Source organism: Prunus dulcis, unplaced genomic scaffold (genome assembly GCF_902201215.1).
Source record: "Prunus dulcis unplaced genomic scaffold, ALMONDv2, whole genome shotgun sequence".
Taxonomy (NCBI): Eukaryota; Viridiplantae; Streptophyta; class Magnoliopsida; order Rosales; family Rosaceae; genus Prunus; species Prunus dulcis.
The window spans coordinates 2,518-25,990 of NW_023010250.1; the positions used below are offsets into that span (position 1 = coordinate 2,518).

The 23,473-nt window shown below is 38.8% G+C and overlaps 2 protein-coding genes and 1 long non-coding RNA gene across 8 annotated transcripts; 1 reads left to right on the forward strand and 2 right to left on the reverse strand.

Moving 5' to 3' along the window:
- Positions 1-2,065: 2,065 nt before the first annotated feature.
- LOC117613285 (receptor-like protein EIX2) lies at positions 2,066-4,104 on the forward strand. The gene is made up of 2 exons (XM_034341906.1): positions 2,066-2,592; positions 2,733-4,104. Exons 1-2 carry the CDS (start codon positions 2,066-2,068, stop codon positions 4,102-4,104), a joined length of 1,899 nt encoding a protein of 632 aa, XP_034197797.1.
- Positions 4,105-10,893: 6,789 nt separating this feature from the next.
- On the reverse strand, positions 10,894-12,609 carry LOC117613287. Its single transcript, XR_004583703.1, has 3 exons — positions 11,569-12,609; positions 11,100-11,178; positions 10,894-10,973 (listed from the first exon to the last, which is right to left on the reverse strand). It is a non-coding gene; the product is annotated as an uncharacterized LOC117613287 (long non-coding RNA).
- A 609-nt stretch (positions 12,610-13,218) lies between these two features.
- Positions 13,219-17,181, reverse strand: LOC117613284 (dual specificity protein phosphatase 12-like). 6 transcript variants are annotated; one of them, XM_034341905.1, is made up of 8 exons: positions 17,110-17,162; positions 16,532-17,014; positions 16,313-16,365; positions 15,866-15,930; positions 15,685-15,763; positions 14,293-14,610; positions 13,850-13,922; positions 13,666-13,773 (listed from the first exon to the last, which is right to left on the reverse strand). In XM_034341905.1, the coding sequence occupies exons 2-7, from the start codon at positions 16,873-16,875 to the stop codon at positions 13,897-13,899; spliced, it is 885 nt and encodes a 294-aa protein (XP_034197796.1). In that variant the 5' UTR covers positions 16,876-17,014; positions 17,110-17,162; the 3' UTR covers positions 13,666-13,773; positions 13,850-13,896. The 6 variants fall into 6 exon arrangements, with proteins under 6 accessions (XP_034197791.1, XP_034197794.1, XP_034197795.1 ...); XM_034341900.1 differs by lacking the exon at positions 13,850-13,922 and having other exon boundaries at positions 13,219-13,790; positions 16,532-16,909; positions 17,110-17,181; XM_034341903.1 differs by lacking the exon at positions 13,850-13,922 and having other exon boundaries at positions 13,219-13,790; positions 16,532-16,880; positions 17,110-17,165.
- Between the last annotated feature and the right edge of the window lie 6,292 nt (positions 17,182-23,473).

Consider the following 23,473-nt stretch of genomic DNA (forward strand, 5'->3'; position numbering starts at 1 on the left):
TTAGAACGGGTAATCTTATTGGGTTATAAGTAATCAACCCCAAAAAGATTTTCCTTCGGCACGCCTATGGGCACTCTAGGGTTTCCCCGATGAACTATGGTCACCCTCGGCTGGGATATAGGTTCGGCAGCTAGCTCTCAACGGCCAGATGTGGAGGTTTTCGATTGATGGCTGCTATGCTCTCCCGGCACCCGAGTGTCCCTCGTCTAGAACTCGCAGCTCTGATCCATGTCGGCATGACTATCGTCATGATACACCACAGCCAATGATACTGGTTGCCTAGTTATGAGTCCTTTCCTAATGCCATGGGTAGGAGCGGAGCTTGGCCCTTCACCAAGTATTTCGACATCCGTATCTTCTCCACCCTCGGCACAGAGGCCTACGGCCTCACTATATGTATCCCACTGATCGTCCGATGACTCCCCATTGAACACATTGGGTTCTCTCTCGAACGGAGACTCGCTATCAGACATCTACAAAAACAGAAAAAGAAAACTAAGGGCGATGCAGAAGACTAGCCTACCATTACCTACATCGCTACCTATGGCAACCAGACTACTGAACGGAACCCTACTTACTCAAAGTCGAGTCTAGCTCATGCCAAGGAAGGACGTACACAGTAAGAGTTTTGAAAGGAGTGCCGAACGGTACCTTATCTCGAGCTTTGTAGAACAGAGAAGCGGATTGACTTGCCGATCGTGCTGTTCAAGAATTGCCTCGATTGCCGACTGGTCACGTCAGAAATCCCTTGTATACTAATTGTTTGCTCAGAAATCGCCTTGGTTGTCGTTAGCTCTCGTCGAAAATTTCATGGACAAAGCTTTTGTTTCACTCACAAATGCAAAGTGAACTTCTCATCTGGAGCCACTCCTATTTATAGGACAAGGGTTTCCAACGGTATGCCTCGAAAAACCAAATGGCGCATTAATGGCGCGTCTCCGAATGAGCGAACACAACACGTGTCATTCATCATGTGGATGTCCGGACAGGACAGGGGGCACAGAAGACGAAGCACCTTTCTGTCCCATCGCTCCTCGAGCAAGCGACCCTTTGAGTCCCCCCAGACGACTGCTTTCGAACGAAGGCACACGGTAGAAAAGGATCAAGCTCCTCCCACAGCTAAGTTGCTGAATGGTAGAACAACATTTTTATTACCGAAGAAGATATCAAGTCCCCACTCGAGATGGAGGTAATATGAACTTTCAGCATATTGCCTATTGATCTGTCAGTTTAAGCTTACTAAATCAGTACTTACTCAAGTATCGTTATCTTGCCTATCGATCGGCAGGTACCACACCAGTGCCCTAAGGTCTTACCAAGCGTTCGTTATCTTGCAGATCACACGCTCCACCGAGGCCCGAAGCGTATCGAAGGCCCAACATCATTAAGTTGAGCGGACAAAGTGCCAAACCATTTTTTTGCATCAACAAAAGAAAAAGATGCTGCAGAACACGCGTTGATTCCTACACACAAAGCGTCCTCTGCAACTCAGAAATTTTTTCAAGAAGTTCCGAGCCGTGTTTGACCATAGTTTGACTCATGAGTGTCTTGAATGTGTCCAAGGCGTTGACCATGTCCGACGCGTGTCCGTGCCTTGTCCTAGTGTCGGAGGACGCAGAAACTCCATCTTATTGCCGTGTCCGTGCAACTTAGGTTTTTACATAAAAAACTTATAAACCCTAAACCCTACACCTCTAATAGATTATTTGAAAAATATGCGACGCAAGTATTCTTTTGACTGAAATTGCTACTTTCAACTTAATATAATCTATTTGTATTGAATTAATTTGATACAAGAGGTTTTATAATACATGTGAGGAAACAGAGACACTGACTTATGCACCAGACAAGAATCAATCAAGCTCCTTAATACATGGGAACTGCATAAAACAACTTCGGAGAATGCAATATGCCTGGAATCATTCCCCACAATCTTGGAAATCTCTCAAGGTTGCTTTATCTTGATCTTGGTAATGACTTTAGTCACCCAATTGAGACTGACCTTTAGTGGCTTGCAACTCTTTCTTCCTTAAAGTACCTTAACTTGGAAGGAGTGAACCTTGCCATGGCTACATCCTATTGGCTTCCCACTGTTAATATGCTCACTTCACTTGTTGAATTGCATTTGCCCTCTTGTAGACTTCCCATGCTTCCTCTCACTCTTCCTTCCATCAATTTCACATCCCTTTTAGTTCTTGATCTCTCTAAGAATAAATTCACCTCCACAATACCTCCTTGGTTGTTCAATCTCACTGAACTAGAGATGTTGGATTTGACAGATAACAATTTGACAGGAAAACTGCTTGATTCTTTGGGATATCTTAAAAGCTTGAGATACCTCGACTTGTCGTATAACTCATTTCAGGATTCAATTCCAAAATCGATTGGAAATTTAACATCTTTGGAAGAGTTTGACCTTGCATGGAACCAAATGAGTGGGATCATCCTAGAAAGTCTTGGGGAGCTCTCATCACTGGTTTCATTTGATATCTATGGCAACACATGGGAAGGTGCCATTACAGAAGCTCATTTCGCGAAACTTGGAGGCCTGAGAAGATTATCAATTGAAAACAATTCCCCAAAATTTCTTTGGTTTTCAACATAAGTTCTGATTGGATACCTCCTTTCAAATTAAGAAGCTTGTACATTAGATCATGCCAACTGGGTCCCAAATTTCCTACATGGCTTAGAAATCAGACTGAGTTGACCAACGTGGTACTTCGTAACTCTAGGATTTCAGACACGACACCGGATTGGTTTTGGCAGTTGGTTTTGCAATTAGATGCTCTAGATATCGCTTTTAATCAACTAAGTGGCAGGGTGCCCAATTCATTAAGATTCAGCTGTAATTCCATTGTTGATTTGAGTTCAAATCGCTATGAGGGCCCACTCCCACTCTGGTCCTCAAACATTACCGTGCTGTATCTTAGCGATAATCTATTTTCAGGGCCAATTCCTCATAACATTGGTCAAGTGATGCCCCATTTGACACATCTAGACATTTCTAGAAACTCTTTGAGCGGAAGCATTCCCCTGTCCTTTGGTAATTTAAGCCAATTAACAACCATGGTTATCTCAAATAACCACTTGTCTGGTGAGATTCCTCATTTTTGGAACAATATACCATTTTTGCTTGCTATAGACATGTCAAGCAACAGTCTCACTGGTAAAATCCCAAGAACCTTAGGCTCTCTTACTTCGCTCAAATATTTGATCGTCTCTAGCAACAACTTGTCAGGTGAAGTTCCTTCCTTGAAAAACTGTTCTGACATGAGGATTCTTGATCTTGGTGATAACAAGTTTTCTGGACTGATTCCGGCTTCCATCGGAGAAAGCATGCCTTCTTTAAAGATTCTATGCTTGAGGAACAACTCATTTACTGGAAGCATCCCTTTACAATTATGTGGCCTTTCCACTCTCCATATATTGGACTTATCACACAACAATCTTTCCGGAAATATTCCCCACTGCATAGATAATTTGAGTGGCTTGAAATATGAGGTCAAAGACATAGGTATAGAAGTCTACGGTTACCAGGGAAGATTGGGGGTGGTGTCAAAAGGAAGAGTGCTTGTATATGACTCCATCCTTTACCTTGTTTATAGCATTGATCTCTCGGACAATAACTTGTCAGGGGAGATTCCTGTGGGGATAACAAGCCTAATAAAGTTGGGCACCTTAAATTTGTCCATGAATCATTTGACAGGAAATATCCCAGCAAATATGGGAAACTTGGGGTTGGTAGAAATTCTTGATCTATCAATGAACAAACTTTTAGGTTCAATTCCACAGAGCATGGTTTCTGCAACATTTTTGAATCATCTGAACCTGTCATACAATAACTTGTCCTGGAAAATTGCAACGGGTAACCAGTTTCAGACCTTTGTTGACCCATCAATTTATGAGGGCAATGCCAGTCTTAGCGGGTGTCTATTACCAATTGGTTGCCAAGACAATAAAGAAGCACCTCAAATTCCAAGTGGAGATGGAGGAGAGGATGATGATAGTAAACTTGAAAAGCTACAATTCATCATCAGCATGGTGATAGGTTTCTGTGCAGGATTCTGGGGAGTTTTTGGGACTTTTGCCGTGAAGAGGTTTTGAAAACATGCCTATTTTCACTTCCTTGACAAAGTGAAAGATGTTGTCCTTGATTTTGTCTCAGCCATTCGTACTTATCTGCATAAAAGATCGTAGAGCACTAACAAGTTGCACATGTGAAACAGAGTGTTACCTAGTTGAACAAGGTGTAATAAAGCACATGTGGATACAAAATGGTTATTTGATATCCTAGCAGAAGATGTAAATAGGGCTTGTCAATGGGTAAGGTCGGGCTAGCCCGACCCAAATTTAATGGGCTTGGGTTGGGCCGGGATTTAAAGACGAGAGAGAAAATACCGGGTCGGGCCAGGTCGGGTTTTCTTAGAAAATTCAAAACCCAAACCAGACCCATGGGTCGAGCTTGAGAAAGCCCATCTGGTTGGGCCGGGCCTAAACAGGCCTACTTCATCCAAAAAAAAAAAAAAATCAAAAACTTAATCATAAGGGCATTTTAGTCGAAATTTGAGATTAAACTCACTTAGTTCCAATATTTTCACATCAATCCAAATTCATAAAACACCCAATAAAGTCACACAACTTAATACGATTTTCCACAAAAAGAATAAAACCAAGTATTATTTTTGAGGTTATTACATAATTAGACTGTAATACGTTTTAAAAAATAATAAGTATCAAAAAAATATTTTTTTTTAAAGGATGGTATGAATAAATATGCAAATATTTGGTATGCGTTCAAGAAAAGCATGATTATATTTGGTGGAACGATTATTTTTCGTGATATGATTATATTTGGTGATGTGACATGTTGTTCATCTTATATATATATAATTATTGAATTAATAATTGACACAAATTAACGTGCAAATCAACCAATTATAAACTAGGAATGAGTAAAGAAAAGTAAATGAAATGAAACAAATTATATATATGATTTAAGTGATATAATCCTAAACCTAAACTCTTATTTATATATAATTATATATGTATGCAGGCCTATAGGGCCGGGCTTTTGTGGGTGGGCCGAGCTGGGCTTTCTTGGGTTTAATTGGGTCGGGCCTATGGGCCGGGCCGGGCTTCAGACACATCAAAGCCTATAACGGGCCGGGCCGGACTTTTTTTCAATGGACCGGGCGGTTCCCATCGGCCCATGAGCCCGCGGGCCAAATGATGAGGCCTAGCTTGATTTGATTAAGTGCTTGGAGATGCTATCAATGGACATAATGTAACCAAACCAATTTACTGATCAACGTTTAACAATTAACACAATGTAACACTTGGTGACTTAGTCCTCACCTCACTCAAACGACCAAAAAAGAATAGGGAATTAGGTGGTGGGACTTTCTAAAGCTGGAAAATTCGATATTAACAATTGATGACAACTTTGAGATTGAGAGCAACGTTTAACAATTTACAATCGCAATTCACATGCATGTTTATGCTCAAATTTATTTTAACCCCCTTCATGAACTCTTGTTTTCAAACCATTCTTATCATATACTACTACTAGTGTGTCATGGATGGAGAGGTGCCTTTATTTAGAAAACCTACTCTAAATTTCCCACTTTGACTTGTCCTTCAATTGGTTTGGTGGTGTAAGTTAACATGTCTGCATAATTTGTTGGGCCGAGCAGCAAGAGGCTCGAAAACTGTATATTGTTTAATTTCTATTTCTTTATCCCTTTTACTATTTATTCTTCATTCTACGTAGCTGCTCTTAGGGCTCGTCAATGGGCCGAGCTGGGCTAGCTCAGCCCAAATTTAATGGGCTTGGGGCCAGATTGGGCCGGGCTTTAAAGAGGAGAGAGAAAATATCAAGCTGGCCCAGGTCGGGTTTTTTTAGAAAATTCAAAACCCAAGCCCGACTCATGAGCCGGACTTGAGAAAGCCCATCGGACCGGGCCTAAATGAGCCTACTTCATTAAAAATAAAAACATAAACTTAATCATAAGGGCATTTTAGTCCAAATTTGAGATTAAACTCACTTAATTCCAATATTTTCACATCAAACCAAATTCATAATACACCCAATAAAGTCACACAACTTAATAAGATTTTCCACAAAAATAATAAAACCAAGTATGATTTTTGAGGTTATTACATAATTAGACCATAATACATTTAAAAAAATAATAAGTATCAAATTTTTTTTATTTTTAAAATGATGGTATGAATAAATATGCAAATATTTTGTGATGTGTTCAAGAAAAGCATGATTATATTTGGTGGTACGATTATGTTTCGTGATATAATTATATTTGGTGATGTGATATGTTGTTCATCTTATATATATATATATATATATATATATATATAATTGTCGAATTAATAATTGACACAAATTAACGTGCTAATCATCCAATTATAAACTAGGAATGAATAAAGAAAAGTAAATGAAATGAAACAAATTATATATGTGATTTAAGTGATATAATCCTAAACCTAAACTCTTATTTATACATAATTATATATGTATGCGGGCCTAAAAGGCCGGGGTTTTGTAGGCGGGCTGGGCTGGGCTTTCTTGGGCTTAACCGAACTGGGCTTCAGACACAGAAGCCCAAGCCTAGCCCAGCCCAAGACGGGCAGGGCCATCTCAAAGCCCATAACAGGCCAGGCCAGGCTTTTTTTCAATCAGCCAGGCAGGCCCCCATCGGCCTATGAACCTGCGAGCCAAACGATGAGGCCTAGATGTAAACCTTGATATTTGTTTTTGAATGAATTTTTTCCCAGCGTTTGTCAGGACTTAGAAATAATTAAAATTATGTTTTGTTTTGGGTTGTTTTATCATGTCAACCCACAACCCTGGTTCTCGTATATTTCTTTTGTACTAATATTTCAAGGAAACTGGACATGACAAAACTCTGTATACCATAAATGTATATTGGCAAGGAAGAAGATGACATTAAATCAATACAGCTTTTAGGCTATACATAGCCTTTTCCAAAAATGGGTTTACTAGGTTGATGGCAAAAAGGTTATGTGCAGACAAATGCTAGAGTTAAACTCATGCTTTCCTTAGTTTTGTCTTTAGTCTTGATATAATTTCCTAGAGATGAGCATCACAAGGATTTGTGCTATCCAACCCTTGTATGAAATATTCTTCCTCGTCGTTCAAAGTTATAATATCGTCATCACAAACAAAATTTGAAGTCTTTTATATGAATTAATCAGATAGTCTCTATTTACTTTTAGCAAATATATAGGCTTAATTTGGGATTGCTATGCTTCTTTTAGAAGTAGCTTTTTTATGTAATTTTTTAAAAGGTTTGTTGTTTGATAAAAAAGAAAAAAGCTCATTTTTTTCAAAATTAGGGGTCATGTGTAGCAGTTTTTAAAAGCCAGTGAGAGGCTGCTTTTAAAAACTGCTGCGCGAAGAAGCATGCGGAGTGAAGGAGTTTTCAGATTTCCCATATTGTCCTTATTTGTTTCATCAAATTACACGCTCTATCCTTCTCCTTTTCATGCTCTATTCCTTCACATTTGATTGTTGTTCCTCTTGGGTATTGAAATTACCCAACAAAGCATGAACCTTTCACTTCAACAAAATTGAGATTGAAAAAACTGAAGGTCCAAGATCTGATTGGACCAAACAGCAAAAGAAACTTAAATTATGCATTATTTATTTTTTAATGATAATTTTAGTTTTTTTTTAAAAACTTTCATCATCATATGTTTTTTTTGTCATTATACATTGTCACAGCAATTCTATACAAAAGTTTACCATTCTTTGACACTTCTTTTCATACTCACAGCACTTTTACAAATATAGATTACCAAACGCTAAACTATTTTCCTTTATAGCTGATTTCTCTCACAATAAATCTCAAAGTAATTATTTTCACAGCATAGCAACGCCAAACTGGCCCTTAGTTGCTTCACTTCACAGCTATTTATTCTCGCAACATGGTATAAGTAGTTTTTCTAAAGGCACAGTAATGCCAGACTAGCCCTCAGTGTCCTCCTTGAGATTGGACCTCATCACATAGTCACTTTTTCTCTCCTCCGATTTTGATCCTCTTATATTGTTTCCCTCTTTTCGGCCAAGGCGGCCGACAGAAGGAACTTTTGGTCCTTCTTCTTTTTTGAGTATTGGGCATGCCACCACCAAGCCACAAATTTGGGCTTGAATGAAATGTGAGTAGATGGATATGTCGCGCTTCTAACTTCTAATCAGATGATTGATCGGTCAAGCATGGAACTTCATCTTGGCCTAGGTTCTTTCACTTCCTCGGGCTTGAGGATGGTTAGGCTTTGTACGAATGTTTTTGTGATTTTAGGGTTTTAAGTAAAAATAGTGCAATTAAGCTAAATGTGCATTTAAACGTAAAGACAAGAATTAAAGTGCGATAAAATAAATCAAATCGATAAATAAAGCAAGAATTAAAGGCAGCACGATTGTTTATCTCGGGGTAGCGGGAATACTCATGGCTCTATCGAGGGGCATAACCCCATAGGGGTTCATCTTCACCATGCCGAAGCATATATAGGTCATCCGTCGAGTATAGTAGATCAGTCTGAATCATGAAATAGTCGAGGAAAGTCTGCTTCAAGTTGTCGAAGGAGTTGATAGTGCTAGGGTTTAGTCTGTAGAACCAGTTCAAAGCGGCACCATTGAGGGTAGAGGGGAAAATGAGGGATATGCCCTCATCACCGAGACCCTTGCAGCCTAGGGTAGACTGAAAAGAATGGATGTGGGTTAGGAGATCGTTCTTACCAGTGTAGACGGCGATGCGAAGTGACTGAAAGCCCTTCTCTTGACGATAGTTAAGGATACGCTCATTGAAGGGGTCAGGGCGTGGCTTTGTCTAGAGAGGCTGATGGCTACGATATTGCCGTTCTCGAGACATGGGGCCTTTTCGAAGAGGAGTCACATAACAGGGTTAGCATGGTGAAGGGCATCGGTGCCGAAGGCTTGCTGTGTTGGTTGGGTGGAGGTGGATAAGTTTCCCACTTCTTGAAAGCTTCAGAATGGTAAGACTCCCAGTCCTCAGGGTGGTAAGGTTCCCAATCGTTCGAGTCGCCAACTCTCTCCTGGGTTGGTAAGCGGGTGGGCTTCGGTAAGGAGGCCTAGGTGTGCCACCCGTGGGTCATTGAGGTCGACAGGAATAAGGATGGGCTTTGACTGAAGCTCCTAGATGCGGTCCCTGCAATCCTTGTAGACATTGGTTGGGGCATGAGGCCGACCCCTTGGTGGGGAGATATGGAGAAGCTGCGACTTGGTCGTTTTTGGATGAATGTGGCCTTTGCCTTTGTCAGGCCTAGACTGAATCAGCGCACTATGGCAGGAGACAACTGGTTGGTTTGGTTGAGTGCGTTCAACACCTTGGGTGAGGTCCCTGCTGGGTGAATTGGTGGTGAGTGTTTTCCTAATTACGTTTCAAGGTTCTGTAGTTGTGCTTCAATTCGACATTCTTGGTACGAAGGTGTTCATAGTTCTCTGTCATCTTTGTGATATTGGCATGAAGGAGCTCCACTTCGGCCTGGAGGTGCTCATCGGCTAAAGGTTTCTTTCGGGATGAATCCCCATGAGGGGTATGGTGTTGGGTATCAAGGCTAGCTTCACTTGACATAGCGGAGTGTGAGGGGTAGAAGAGACGACAGGGTCGGATGGGAGATGGAGCCAGCGAGATTGGTAGAGAGGTGGGATTCGAAAGTAGCTTCACACAGACAGCACCAAACTGTTGATGCTTTTTTTGGTGGGGTCAACTTATGTAGAGAGTGTTAGACCTTTGGCAGGGGGATGAGATTGCGAATCTTCAGCACTGAGAGATCCTGCAGAAGGAAATAGAGAAGAAGTAGTCGTCAAACTTCGGATACAGGTGTGGTACCTACCGAAGGCTCTCCAATGCTTAAGTCAGTTATATGTGGTAATTTTGGCAAAATAACAGTAAAGGTCGGAAAGTAGTTACCCTTTTTACTTGGGCATTGTTCCCTATTTATAGGGAAGTGAAAATGAAAATTTTGCACGAAGTTTCGATGTGGGACTTTGTGCAAACTGTTGTGGAGGTGACACGTGTTCGCGGTCCTAGATTCTGTAGTCATCGAAGGGGCACCATTGTGTCTTTGATGTTATCTTCAACAGACTTGCGCGGTCCATGTGTTGATTCCCAGTGCCGAATGTATTCGGTTGAATATGGTGTAAACACAACTCATGCAGCAAGGAAAGAAATGGGCATGTTCCTTTCCGAGATTCGAAGCTAACCCGCATTCTGCAGTCCTCCTTGGGAGGAATTAATGCTAGAACTGCCATAATTTGTACCATGAGTCCTGCACATAGCAATGTTAAACAATCAAGAAATACCCTCCTGTTTGCAAGCTGTGTTCTAAAGAAGCGACAACAAATGCACAGCATAATGTAGTCATGTCGGATAAAGCATCGGTGAAGCATTTGCAAAGAGAATTGACTAGATAGTAGAGAATGAGTTGAGAGGTTCAGGACCAAAAACTGTTCCAGCTGATTCTTCAACATTATTGAAAATATATGTTATTCTCTTCACTCAAAATTTTATTTTTTTAAACATACTGTTTTTTAACTCAAGTGAATATTCAAAACTGGGCAAAGAAGCACAAAACAGAGGCCGGCAGATTTGCTGACCTCTTAAAAGATCACCAAATAAAAATATAAATTCCCCTAATGGAAAGCAGGATTTTCTCTTTAATATGTTTTGACCTTTAAATATTTTGTTTCTGGTCTTTTCACAATTTGATCAAGCAGGTTTCTCCATGTTCTTTACTTTTAATTCTGTCACATGATTCTCGAGTCGTCGCAAATGGCAATCTCTGAAAATCTTCATTGTGCTTACCTTGGAAATTTCTTTTCTATGTTTTTTCTTTCTTCTCCATGGTTCTCGTATGTAAGAGGACGGAGTACAGTTTTTCCTGTTCATGTTTCATGCAGGATCCTTTCTTGTCTGAAAAACAATATCATTAAGCCTCTCATCTGTAAGCCAGAATGAGTATTAAAATCCCACTCCAAACTCCAAAAGACTGAGACATGAATAATAACAGAGAGCTGGATTATTCAAAAAAGGACAAACCTGGTTTGGCAAAATCTGATAAGCCAAAATCAATGGCTTTCAACTGGGAATTCTCATCCTTAGTGGAATACAAAAAGTTCTGATAAGAAAAATGAAAATAGAACATTAGTTTAATACAAATATAATTACATACAGAAAGCACAATCAATATATCAAGTTGACCACAACTTCTAGCTTTAATGATGGATATCTTGCACAGCAATATGGAGAGGCATCAGTCTTCTTGTGACCTTGTTTTAAATTGTTTGGAGGAAACCCTACACTTCCCACATAAAACGTCTTTTGAAACAAGCCACAAAAGATACCATATGGACCAAGCAAATATAGGTCAAGACTCAGATTTTTTATTCATCAGTTCTTCAAAAACACATGTTAAAGAAAACAGGTGGGAACCAACTACAGCCCCGTATAGCAATGACATCAAATGATGGCAGGCCAAAGAGATTGATAGGATTTTCATCATGCTTACCAATTCTTAATCAAATAAAAATACTATCTGTGTCACTCCACTGTAGGTTTGCCAATCTCCTGTGCCCCGAGCAAACGTATCTTTGAGGAAGGACAATCTCCTGTGCTCAACCTCCATGTAAATATAATCACTCGGATCACCTTTAAATAGGAGAAAGAAGTCCTGTGAACCAATGACACATTGCAGGCCTCCCAAAGTTCAATGATCTCTCTTTGCAGCCTGTTGAATTCTGAAGGCCACATTGAAGGGCTTTCCTCATCACTATGAATTGGGTCCAAGCCAAAATCTTTTACATCCCTTGCAGATGGTACGGGTTTCAAATCCGTCTCTGGTACCTGTCAAACAATAAAATTCTTGTTAGAAATATAGTTAGTTAGATTGTCTACAACTTCGCCTCTTTATTTCTCAATGGCTACATTTGAAGAGAAAAAAAATAACTGGTTGTATATCTTACTAAACTCCCTATAATTCCTGCAAGAATTGTGCATAAATCAGATATTGCATAATTTTCAGTTTAGTTTCAACAGTGTGAAACGAAGTGAAGGGTCCTTCCTTTTTCCTTCTTCCAACTGGATGTCCATCTTACTAGTTGCCCTTTTTCTTATCGTCATCAATACACCAATAAGACGAGTGGCCTACTCTAAAGAAATAATGAAAAAATAAAAAAAACTCACTGTACGATCAGCAAGTTGAGTATTGCATTGGGTATCAGTCATTTCCTCTGTTCCTTCAGCTAAAGTACAACGTTCAGTACTCTTGTCATCAGTTGTGAATGTGGTATTTTGTGCTTTACAGTCGTCAACAGTAGCACTTCTTGCAGAAGCCTGAGAGCCATTCTTGATAGCCTCTCATTCTCACCTCCATAGTTCGATGAAGGAAGTTTCTTTTGGACACCCTCAGGCCTTCCTGTAAAACTTTTCTCAAAATCAATTGGAGGAGGTGTGCTCTCATTCTTCTCTACCCTAAAATAAAAGAATTGAACTTAAGACAGTGAAGAGTCTAGTACTTGTAGGGAAACTAAGACGACCACAAATTTACTTAATGAGGGCCTAAAATCATGTTTAAGCTTTGTGCTAAAAAAACACATTCTTCTACTCATAATACTAATCTTCCTTCTTTTCTGTTCTCTTCATCTAAAAACTATTAGGCCCCCAACAGAAGCTGCAGCATCATCCTCCTAAAAAACCTGAGGTGAGGCATGGTGGTAGCTCAATCACACAATCACTCTCTCCAGCTCCTCCCATCGTGAACCTCTTATTCTTATACAAAAGTACTTGTTTTTCTTCCATCAATTGCAACATCTTCACCAATTTTGATCCTTTTATTCTTATAAAAGTTCTTATTTTATTTTATTTTTGTTTTTGCGTTGGGAGTTATCTACAAGAACCATCGTTCTTGAGATCCATTTAAATTGCTTTTCATATGCACGCCAGGAAAGACATTTGAACAAATTTGTCGATGTACAGTTGCAGTATATTGTTTCACTTCACTGGTATAACTAAATTTTCTTAGATGTGCATACCTTTGTAAATCTCATAAACTGAAGAACATGAGACACAAATTCAATACAGTTTCATTCGGCATAGCCTATAACAATAACTAATACTTCTTTAAATAAAAAAATATACATAAAAACTATAAAAAAAACACTAAAAGGAAACCGGTACTTGTGGCTGATTGTCATAGAACTTGTCAATGATCAAATGCAATTGCCATATAACAGATGAAAGATTAATTACTTTCCCAATCAGGGATTTTGTTCATATTATATGGTCAAAACTCAACTTATCCTATAACAACTTATCCTGTTATGCAGAACGATATTTTCAACACCTAAACTAAGTTTGCATTGGAAAATGAGAAAAACAAAACCCGAATCCCCAAAATCTCATATAACACGGATCAAGGAAGCATTTTCTCTAGCTGCAGCTGCTCAATTTTGATCTGGGTACACAGTATGAGAAACTCCATAAACTTGGCATCCTTTTCATCGATTGCTTAGAGGGGTTTTGGATACTTTATCCTGATAGGGGCTCAACTGAAGCATTGCCTTGACAGATATTAGACAGTGCTGACGTCCACACGGCTTCTATGAAGCTGGAAGGCAGGAGTGATCCAACTCCCGCAACTGCATTGGCTGCCTGACCAATTGAAGTAACCCAAGCGAGCTTCACAATGTGCACATGACAACTTGCCCTTGCCCTCCAGTGCTCCTTCATCAACTGTGTAATAAGAAAACATATGAAAGATTAAATTATATCATGTTTCCATGACAAATCACTGAGAACGAAAGATGCTCCAAATGAAATAACTTTTACTTCATTCAAATTAAGGTATAAGGAAACCAAAATCAGCTGAAGAAAAGTAAAGGAAAAGATTAAGAAAAGCACTATAGGTCCAAAAATAGGAATGTGAAAAGGATGTGGATTCTGTCTGGGTGTCAAAGTCTATATTCGATACTTTTTTCAATGTTTAAAATACCATCATTTGTCAACACACTGGATTAACTGGTCAACAAGAAAAACCAATTCGCAGTTGACATGTAATCTCAAGTGACAATTTGATCATATAATATCCCAGTTAAACAACTGTAGAGCATTTATATTATAACAATCAAATCAAATAACCCAAGGAAACTCTTTTGACAAGAGAGCTCTGTTGCATGATTAACTATTACTGCAATGGAAATGGTAAGCCATACAGTTATAAATATGACACAGTTACCTGCTGTCATCCACCTTTGAGGCTCAACAAAAATGGATGAACATTCAGAATCCTCAGACAAGTTGCTACTTTTTCGCGACAAGTTGCTACTTTTTCGCTTTCGCCACTCAAACGATTTCTCACCCTCGCCTGGAATGTGATCCACAACATCGTCCTGCAATGCAACAATTCTTCGGCATTTCTTGCAGCGGAATGCTGGTGTACCAGTTTTTCCTCCATTTTGAGCTGTTTTTACTCCAGAGGCAACTTCACCAGGCAACCCAGGATCTGCCCCAAATTTAGAACTGTCTATTTTATCCCCATGATGATAAGATTCACCTGAAAGGATGGATAAAATATTTCTATTATAGCAGCGAAAACAGAAATTCACATTTGCCACTCAATTTGAAACCTCCAGTGAAAATGAGTAGGCATAACTTATAATGTCTCCTATGCTGAGACAAACAACTTTTCACATAGTAATAAACATCAAGAACATTTGCCATGCAGTTGCCACACCCTTCACAGCTGTCACTGCTGTTCTGGTAAGCATTTCTTTTTCTTTTTCTTTTTCTCTTCTGCTAAAATGTTATGTAAGGTAGAGGAGAATGGCAAACAATTTAAAAAACAGATTGGGAAGTATAGTTCACGGATACCGTAGCCATTTTTTGTGTTAGTTTCCCTAAGCTAATTTGACAAGTGAGATTATTTTTATTCTGAGTGCTACAATTTAACTCTATACGGTTTTCTCGAGATTCTATCATGTATAAATAGAGTGAACTAAATTGAGACAATCTTGTTTCTGGAATTCTAAACCTTTGGCATTTTTGAGTTCCTTTCAGAACCTTGGAAGCTTGCGATTTCTCATAATCCAGCAGTGTCTCCATGCTCAAATCAAACCCTCTCGCTTCTCAAAATAACATTCTTTGAGCAATTACCCACCAAAAGCTGGACCAACCATCTCACATCCTACTTCAATGATATACAACCAATTTGGTAAGCAATGGCTCCTTAATACCTTCCTATCAATGAATTTTTCATAAAGTCCTAGGCACACCAACTCATATACAAACTGATGTGGTAGTACTTCAGTTGTATAAATTTGAGCCTCATTTATTTACAAACAGTAAGTGACTACCATATTATGTGCCTCATCAGTTGGTATTAAAAAGCTGGGATAAGAGTTGGTGCCTCTAATATCATGAGACTCAAGAAAAGCCTACGTACAATTTCTAGTCAGTCAACGGCGCAAGAATTATAGCCTACTCTCTATGTCCCATGGAGCACTTTCATCATCTCGTATATTACCGAAACTTGAAAAACTAAAATATGAAAGCATGAATTCAAGATGTTCAATGAAAAACAATAAATTTAGAGGGAGGGCAAGATGGAGAAGAAAAAATAAAACTGTACCCAAAACTTTCAAGCGAAAAGACTTATATATGGGGCTGGCACGATCAACCTTGAAGCCCATTTCCTCGTACATTTTGAGCTGCAACACGAGAAAAGAAAAGAGTAAAATTCACTATGGGCTGGCTTAGCAGAAAGTAGTCTAACCTTGTACAAGATGTTACATAAGAGTTCCTTGAATCACCTGATGTAGAAAACCATCATTGGGGCAAACAAATTCACAGCTTTGCCTCAGGGATCCTAGTGCATCTGTAGGATTGCATAAGAGGAAGAGAAAGACTAAAGCAGTTAAGCATTTGTAACCCACTCTGCCTTTTCTTCAATTCTATTGCTCAGGAATTCATATACTTCGAAGGGTGATGATTTTGGTACTCCAACTATCACCTCCCACGCTCTGCTACTCTTTCACAAAAGAGGACCACATGATTTTGGTACTCTTCTTGTGTGAGAGAGTAAATGAGTGTGGAGTGTCAAAATCATCTTCCGTTTTTAAACTCATACAAGCTTGTGAAACTAATTTTTATCTGAACTGAAGAAACAAAAGCAGCTATTTGGATTCCAAAAATATAACAGCAACATGTAGTTATATACGAAGACTGGCGATACTAAAGAAGCAATGATTTGTTCACACCTTCTTGTGATAAATGCTCTGTTCTCATCAGATATGCTGTAATGATAGATGCACTGCAACAAACAAATGCAAACAACGGTGTAAACACTTTAAACTTGACAATTCAGAAAACTGAAAAAGCTATCAGAATGTAAGCCTGTTCCGAATAATTTCGACATTATTAGTAGACTCTTGTTATTCTAAAAACTAAAAATCATAAACTGAGAAAGCAATATGTACCTTCTGGAAACACCAGCAAAGCAATGCACCAAAACAGAACCCTTTTTTCTACCCTTATCAATAAAATCCACACACGCATCCAAATAATCCAATAAATTCTCATCGTGCCTATCTCTTAGCGGAACCCCCATCCTCTCCAGCTTCAAATCCTTGCCTGCACGAAAGCTTATCGACCCATCACCAACAGAAGCTGACCCACCAACAGACCCGGCATCATAGACCTTGATTTCCTTTGTGGGAATTGCACAGAGAATATGTGTGATCTCTTTGCTGCCATTTCGGATAACCTCTGTCGCGTCGCGGATGTTGCCGAGGAATAGATTCTCACGAACAAGATACGGCATGATCACTGAAAAATATTTGAATTTTTCCTAAACCCAAGATTATCAAAGCAAGAAAAGTCGAACAGTATGAGGCAATTTACAGAGGATTACAAGAGTGTTTTATAAGTCAGTCTTGCTTGACAAGAAAACCTATTTATACCTGGAATAAAAAAGGGCAGTATTTACACCGTCAATAAAAAAGGAAACAAGATAATAGAACACCTAAATTGACAAGAAGAAATCTTTGTTCTTTACCTGTATTTAGGTCATCGTAGAGAGAGGGAGAGAGAGGGGGGACGGAGGGGACGGGTTTTGGGGATTTATTTCAAAATAAATTTTTTTTTCTTAAAATTGAAAACAATTATGGGAGATTTATTATTATACTCAATATAGGGACCCAAATTATAAAAAAAATTATATATGAAATAGACTTGAGAAACACACCCAAAGTCCATTTACAAAAGATTTTTTTGGATAAACTGTTTTTGGGGGGCTCCAAAAAAACAGAACACCTAACCAATACAAATTAAATAGACACGAGTGACCCTCAAAAAATAATCAGCTATCTCCTAAAAAACAGAACGCCTAACCGATATCCAAGTCTAGATTATGGCTCCATTTGGCAAGGCAATCTGCCAAACTATTCTTCTCTCTTAAAATATGCTGGATGTTCCAACTCTCAAAATGCCTAAGCATCTTCCCACAGTTTGAAAGCAAAGCAAATAGAGGATGAAAACATAGAGAATCCCTTTGCTGGAAAAGATTCACAGCACTCTCAGAATCCATTCCTATGAGGATCTTAGTGAAACCCTTTTCCACTGTTAATCTGAGGCCAAAAAACAAACCCTAGGTTTCAACATCCAAAATATGCCCTTCCCCAAATTCACAACAAAACCTCCACACCACTCCCCAAAGCAATCCCTAAGCACACCACCAACACCAATCTTTCTAGAAGCATTCATGCAAGTGCCACCCTCTACCAGGCGGCTTCCACATTAACATAACCTGTATTCGGTTTTTTGTTTAAATTCGTATGTAATGTGGACTCTACTTTTTACTGTTTAGTTGCGTGATGGGAAGACAGGAGGAGGAAATACATATAGTTTCTAGTTACAGAAATAATTTTGAAGAAAATTGTTGGGGGCGGGATGCAATATGATAAGATTGATAGATTGCCAAAGTCCCACATTGGAATAACTCTCAAAAATACAAATGCTTATAAAGATTACATGACACCTTACACTTGCTGAGTAGGTTTTTTTTATTTTTTTTATTTTTTTTATTTTTTTTATTTTTTTTATTTTTTTTATTTTTTTTATTTTTTTTATTTTTCCTTCTTTCGAGCTTAGTAATGTGGACTTATAACTAAGCAGGACATTAAAGAAATTGGTTGTTTGAACAAATCCTTTTCATGTAAGATGTGATGCTCTTGGACCGTTCACTAAGAGATGTGATGCTTTTGAAGTAGCACAAGGCACGCTCTCTACCCTCAGATAAGTAGGGGCACCCAATCAAAACGGGTGGGTAGCAAACCCAAAACTCTAAAAATTTGATTGGGGTTATGGGTACCAGAAAAAAAGAAAAAGAAAAAAAGGAAAAAAAAGGCCTGGACCTCAACCGCACAGATCAAGAGCCATTGCACCTCAACGTGCTGCCTGACTTCGCCTCTTATCACACAATCACATTTTGTCTCTTCCTTTCTCTCCCAACTTCCAAAACAACATATATATATATATATATATATATATATATTATTAGGGTAAATTGCTGAATACTCTCTTAAATTATATTGATTGTCGAAATCTCAGCCTTAAATTATTTTTTCAGTCAATTTAACCCTCGGATTATTTTTAATGGCCAATTTAGCCCCTACCATTAGTTTTCATGCAATTTCATCCAATTTTCTATCTAAATGTCACAGGACCCGAATCAAATTCCGCTTTGGAATTCGAGTCGAACCTTGTGCGTGTCCGACACTTGACAAATGTCAGGCACAAAAGACCCATTTGCCCTTTTTCTTAAATCTTGACTTTGACTTCTACCGAAATTTCGGCAGAGTTTCCCCTATATTTCGTTCAATCCCAAAACTTACACCTGTCAAAACGAGCATACTTGTCCAAACAACCAACAGCCAGCATTTCAATAATCATGCCAAAAGTTCCATTCTCGCTCTAGGGCAATGTATCAGAGCAATTGTGAGAATTTACGGATCACTTAACTGGTTTACATACCGTCACTTTCAATCCAGAAGGCGCGGAAGTCAAGATGGCCCGGTGGTAGATGTCTTGTGCACGCTACAGCCTGGGGGCGCAAAACAGTTGAAAGTGTGAGTGGACAAAAATAGGGTTCCAAAAAATAATTTGCGAACATAATAACCCCCACTGTAAAATAATAGTAATAAAAACTGGATATGTAAAATGCGCTTAAAATATGCTAAATGTAAAGCATTCACATAGATATAGATAAACATAAAACATATTCAATATCGAGAAAACTTACATAAAATCACCGTAATTAATCCTTGCATAAAAGCACTGAAATCCAACATTTGCATGAAAGTACTGAAATCAAGCCTGCATAAAAGCAATGTACTCAAAACTTTAATCAAAGCACTGAAATCAATCAAAACTACCACTCGGATGTACCCCTGTAAATCCGTCAATTCCCCTGGCAGGTCTCGACGACACACAGTCTATCCGAGCCGCAAATCCTGGCATGATACAGGGGACTATAGTCAGCCTGATCCGCTGGCAGGTCTCGGTGACACACAGTGAACTCGAGCCGCTTTAGCAGGATTCAGGGGACCGTAGTCAGCCTGATCCGCAATCCTGGCAGGTCTCGGGGACACAAAGTCAGCCGAGCCGCAATCCTGGCAGGTCTCGGGACACCAAGTCTGCCGAGCCGCAAATCCTGGCACTCACGGTCCGAGTATCCCCGAAACTCGTGAGGCAATGTCAAGTGCATTGACGAAACTGAAAATGGACTGGATGTCTGTGGACATCGGTCCAACTGAGGGTAAAAATAACCATAGTTGGGTACATGGTGGTTGTGAAATAACTATTTTTAGAAAAGTTTGATAACTAACTGCATTTTAGTAAATCTGAATTTTAATTGCTATTTCCTCTGGTAAAATTCTCAAACTCTGCTTTTTATATCACTTGGCATCAGTAACTACGCAACATGTAAATCAAAGCATTTTACAGCACAAATCATGCTCGAAAGAGGCAGTTCATAAAACTTATTCAAGATCAAATAATGAAATTCATTTATATAAAACCAATATAAAATCATCTATGTGAACTCATTCATATAAAATCATTTATATAACTCATGTATAACTCATTTATATAAAATCATTTATGGAAGAAAGTCCACTCACTCCTGGTCCGAACTTGTTAGACCTCCCTAAGGTCTCTCCTGCGGGTCTGCCTGATCCTAGGTGCCTGGGTAAACCATCAGGAACGCTTAATTAATAAAACCGCTCGGTATAACTTTTTTAAGTAAAACCCTGACCCCCGACTTCTAGAAGTGCGTGCACTAACTTTAAAATCATTTTCCTGCCCACTTAGGTAATTCAGATATTTACAATAGTCTAAAGAGACTCGAGACTTCATTAAGCGATAAACTTCCACCTTGGTCGAGACGGAACCCCGTGGGGTCCACGACCTCCAATGACCAATCTGAGAATTCCTTTGAGTTCCTCACGTTTAAGGAATCATATCCTGAAAGTTTGGTCTGAAACTGACGATCGGTTTGACTGTGATCGTGAAATCATAAATTTTCCAAATCCTAGCCCCAGGATTCGCGATTTCGGAGTATTCGGGACTCCGATTCACAATCCGTCGAATCCTACACGATCCTGAAATTATTTGGAACAACATATCCGAAATTGAGCACGATCCAACGGTTCAGTAATATTGAACCCGGGAAGCACACAATATGGAAAATCCGTTCGGGGCTCAAACGGAATCCAAATTAAGATCCACGAAATCCTACGTGCTCGTGACAACATAAGGATCGCAACAAGACATGGTGCCACTGCACCACCCTTACCCACGAGCCCCAGCACGCGCAGGCAGCGATGGGTGTCTAAAGCGATTTCGGCTCACCGGAAAAACTTCAAACCACGGCTCCAAACTCCTACCCTAGGCAAAAAACCATATTTGGAGTCACTTTTGTTCTTGGACCTACCCCAAAAAGTGGCTGGAAGTGGCCGAAAATGGAGGCCGAAAATCGGCTAAAACTTCAATCTCAAAAATCCGATGGCTACACTACAAATCGATCTAATCCAACCCAATAGGCAGCTAGAAAGTTCGAGAGGTTCAAGATCCATACTTGGGTCGATAGAAATGGTGGCCTGAGGAGGGAGATCGGCAACCTTGAAGTTTCGGTGAGTTCCCGTCGTTCATTCGCAGATTCCGGCCAGCACAGGTCGTCGACGGGTGGGGGATCGGTCGGTGAAGGAAGAGGACTCGATGCGCTCTATGCAATAGTGACATTCATTTCCCCAAAATACTATTAGATTAAAAAGTGACCAAAATGACCATATCCCAAGGACAAAATTGTAATTTCATGATTAAATAAGTTAAATAACTTAAACGAATAATTAAAATTGGGTCGAGGTGTTACATTTGTATTTTTTTTTTGGCTTTATTTCTCATCATATCATGGTTGTAGTATTTTATTCTTATGACTATAGTATGACTCACATCATAATTCGGGAATATTCCTTATTTTCAAATTGGGTCGTGACAATTTACAAGGGTGCTTTACAACGAAATAGATATAGTAATCAATTAGAATTATATCTACTAATTATACAATGATAATCAATTATATAAAATAAGAAGAGAGAGAGAGAGAGAGAGAGAGACGGCCGAATGATGCGGGAATAGTCGTCGGAAGCCGTTGGGGTCGTGGTGGCTGTAACAGAAGAGAGAGAGAGAGAGAGAGAGAGATCTGATTGGTCACTTAAAAATTTGACTTTTTGGAATATTTACAGTTGTGTCACTGCACTTCAGTTGGCCATAACCTCTTCGTTAAAACTCTGATTTGAGCGCACTACGTGTCTACGAACTTGTATCGATGCGCTCTATGCAATAGTGCCATTCATTTCCCCAAAATATATCATCAGATTAAAAAAGTGACCAAAATGACCATATCCCAAGGGCAAAATTGTAATTTCATGATTAAATAAGTTAAATAACTTAAAACGAATAATTAAAATTGGGTCAAGAGGTGTTTACATTTGTATTTTTTTTTTTTTTGCTTTTATTTCTCATCATATCATGGTTGTAGTATTTTATTCTTATGACTATAGTATGACTCACATCATGATTCGGGAATATTCCTTATTTTCAAATTGGGTCGTGACAATTTACAAGGGTGCTTTACAATGAAATAGATATAGTAATCAATTAGAATTATATCTCTTAATTATACAATGATAATCAATTATATAAAATAAGAATGCGGGAATCGTCGTCGGAAGCCGTTGGGGTCGTGGTGGCTGTAACAGAAGAGAGAGAGAGAGAGAGAGAGATCTGATTGGTCACTTAAAAATTTGACTTTTTGGAATATTTACAGTTATGTCACTGCACTTCCGTTGGCCACAACCTCTTCGTTAAAACTCTGATTTGAGCCCATTACGTGTCTACGAACTTTATCGATGTGCTCTATGCAATAGTGCCATTCATTTCCCCAAAATACTATCAGATTAAAAAGTGACCAAAATGACCATATCCCAAGGGCAAAATTGTAATTTCATGATTAAATAAGTTAAATAACTTAAACGAATAATTAAAATTGGGTCGAGGAGTTACATTTGTATATATATATTTTTTTTTGGCTTTATTTCTCATCATATCATGGTTGTAGTATTTTATTCTTATGACTATAGTATGACTCACATCATAATTCAGGAATATTCCTTATTTTCAAATTGGGTCGTGACAATTTACAAGGGTGCTTTACAACGAAATAGATATAGTAATCAATTAGAATTATATCTCCTAATTATATAATGATAATCAATTATATAAAATAGGAAGAGAGAGAGAGAGACGGCCGAATGATGCGGGAATCGTCGTCGGAAGCCGTTGGGGACGTGGTGGCTGTAACAGAAGAGAGAGAGAGAGAGAGAGATCTGATTGGTCACTTAAAAATTTGACTTTTTGGAATATTTACAGTTGTGTCACTGCACTTCCGTTGGCCACAACCTCTTCGTTAAAACTCTGATTTGAGCCCACTACGTGTCTACGAACTTGTATAATGCGCTCTATGCAATAGTGCCATTCATTTCCCCAAAATACTATCAGGTTAAAAAGTGACCAAAATGACCATATCCCAAGGGCAAAATTGTAATTTCATGATTAAATAAGTTAAATAACTTAAACGAATAATTAAAATTGGGTCGAGGTGTTACATTTGTATTTTTTTTTTGGCTTTATTTCTCATCATATCATGGTTGTAGTATTTTATTCTTATGACTATAGTATGACTCACATCATAATTCGGGAATATTCCTTATTTTCAAATTGGGTCGTGACAATTTACAAGGGTGCTTTACAACGAAATAGATATAGTAATCAATTAGAATTATATCTCCTAATTATATAAT

Coding starts and splice junctions, on each gene's coding strand:
- LOC117613285 (XM_034341906.1), top strand. CDS start 2,066: ATGGCTACATCCTATTGGCTTCCCACTGTTAATATGCTCACTTCACTT. Junction 2,593..2,732: donor AATTCCCCAAAATTTCTTTG/GTTTTCAACATA, acceptor TCGTAACTCTAG/GATTTCAGACACGACACCGG.
- LOC117613284 (XM_034341900.1), bottom strand. CDS start 16,875: ATGCCGTATCTTGTTCGTGAGAATCTATTCCTCGGCAACATCCGCGAC. Junction 16,366..16,531: donor TTTGCTGGTGTTTCCAGAAG/GTACATATTGCT, acceptor TGTTTGTTGCAG/TGCATCTATCATTACAGCAT. Junction 15,764..15,865: donor ATGATGGTTTTCTACATCAG/GTGATTCAAGGA, acceptor CTCGTGTTGCAG/CTCAAAATGTACGAGGAAAT.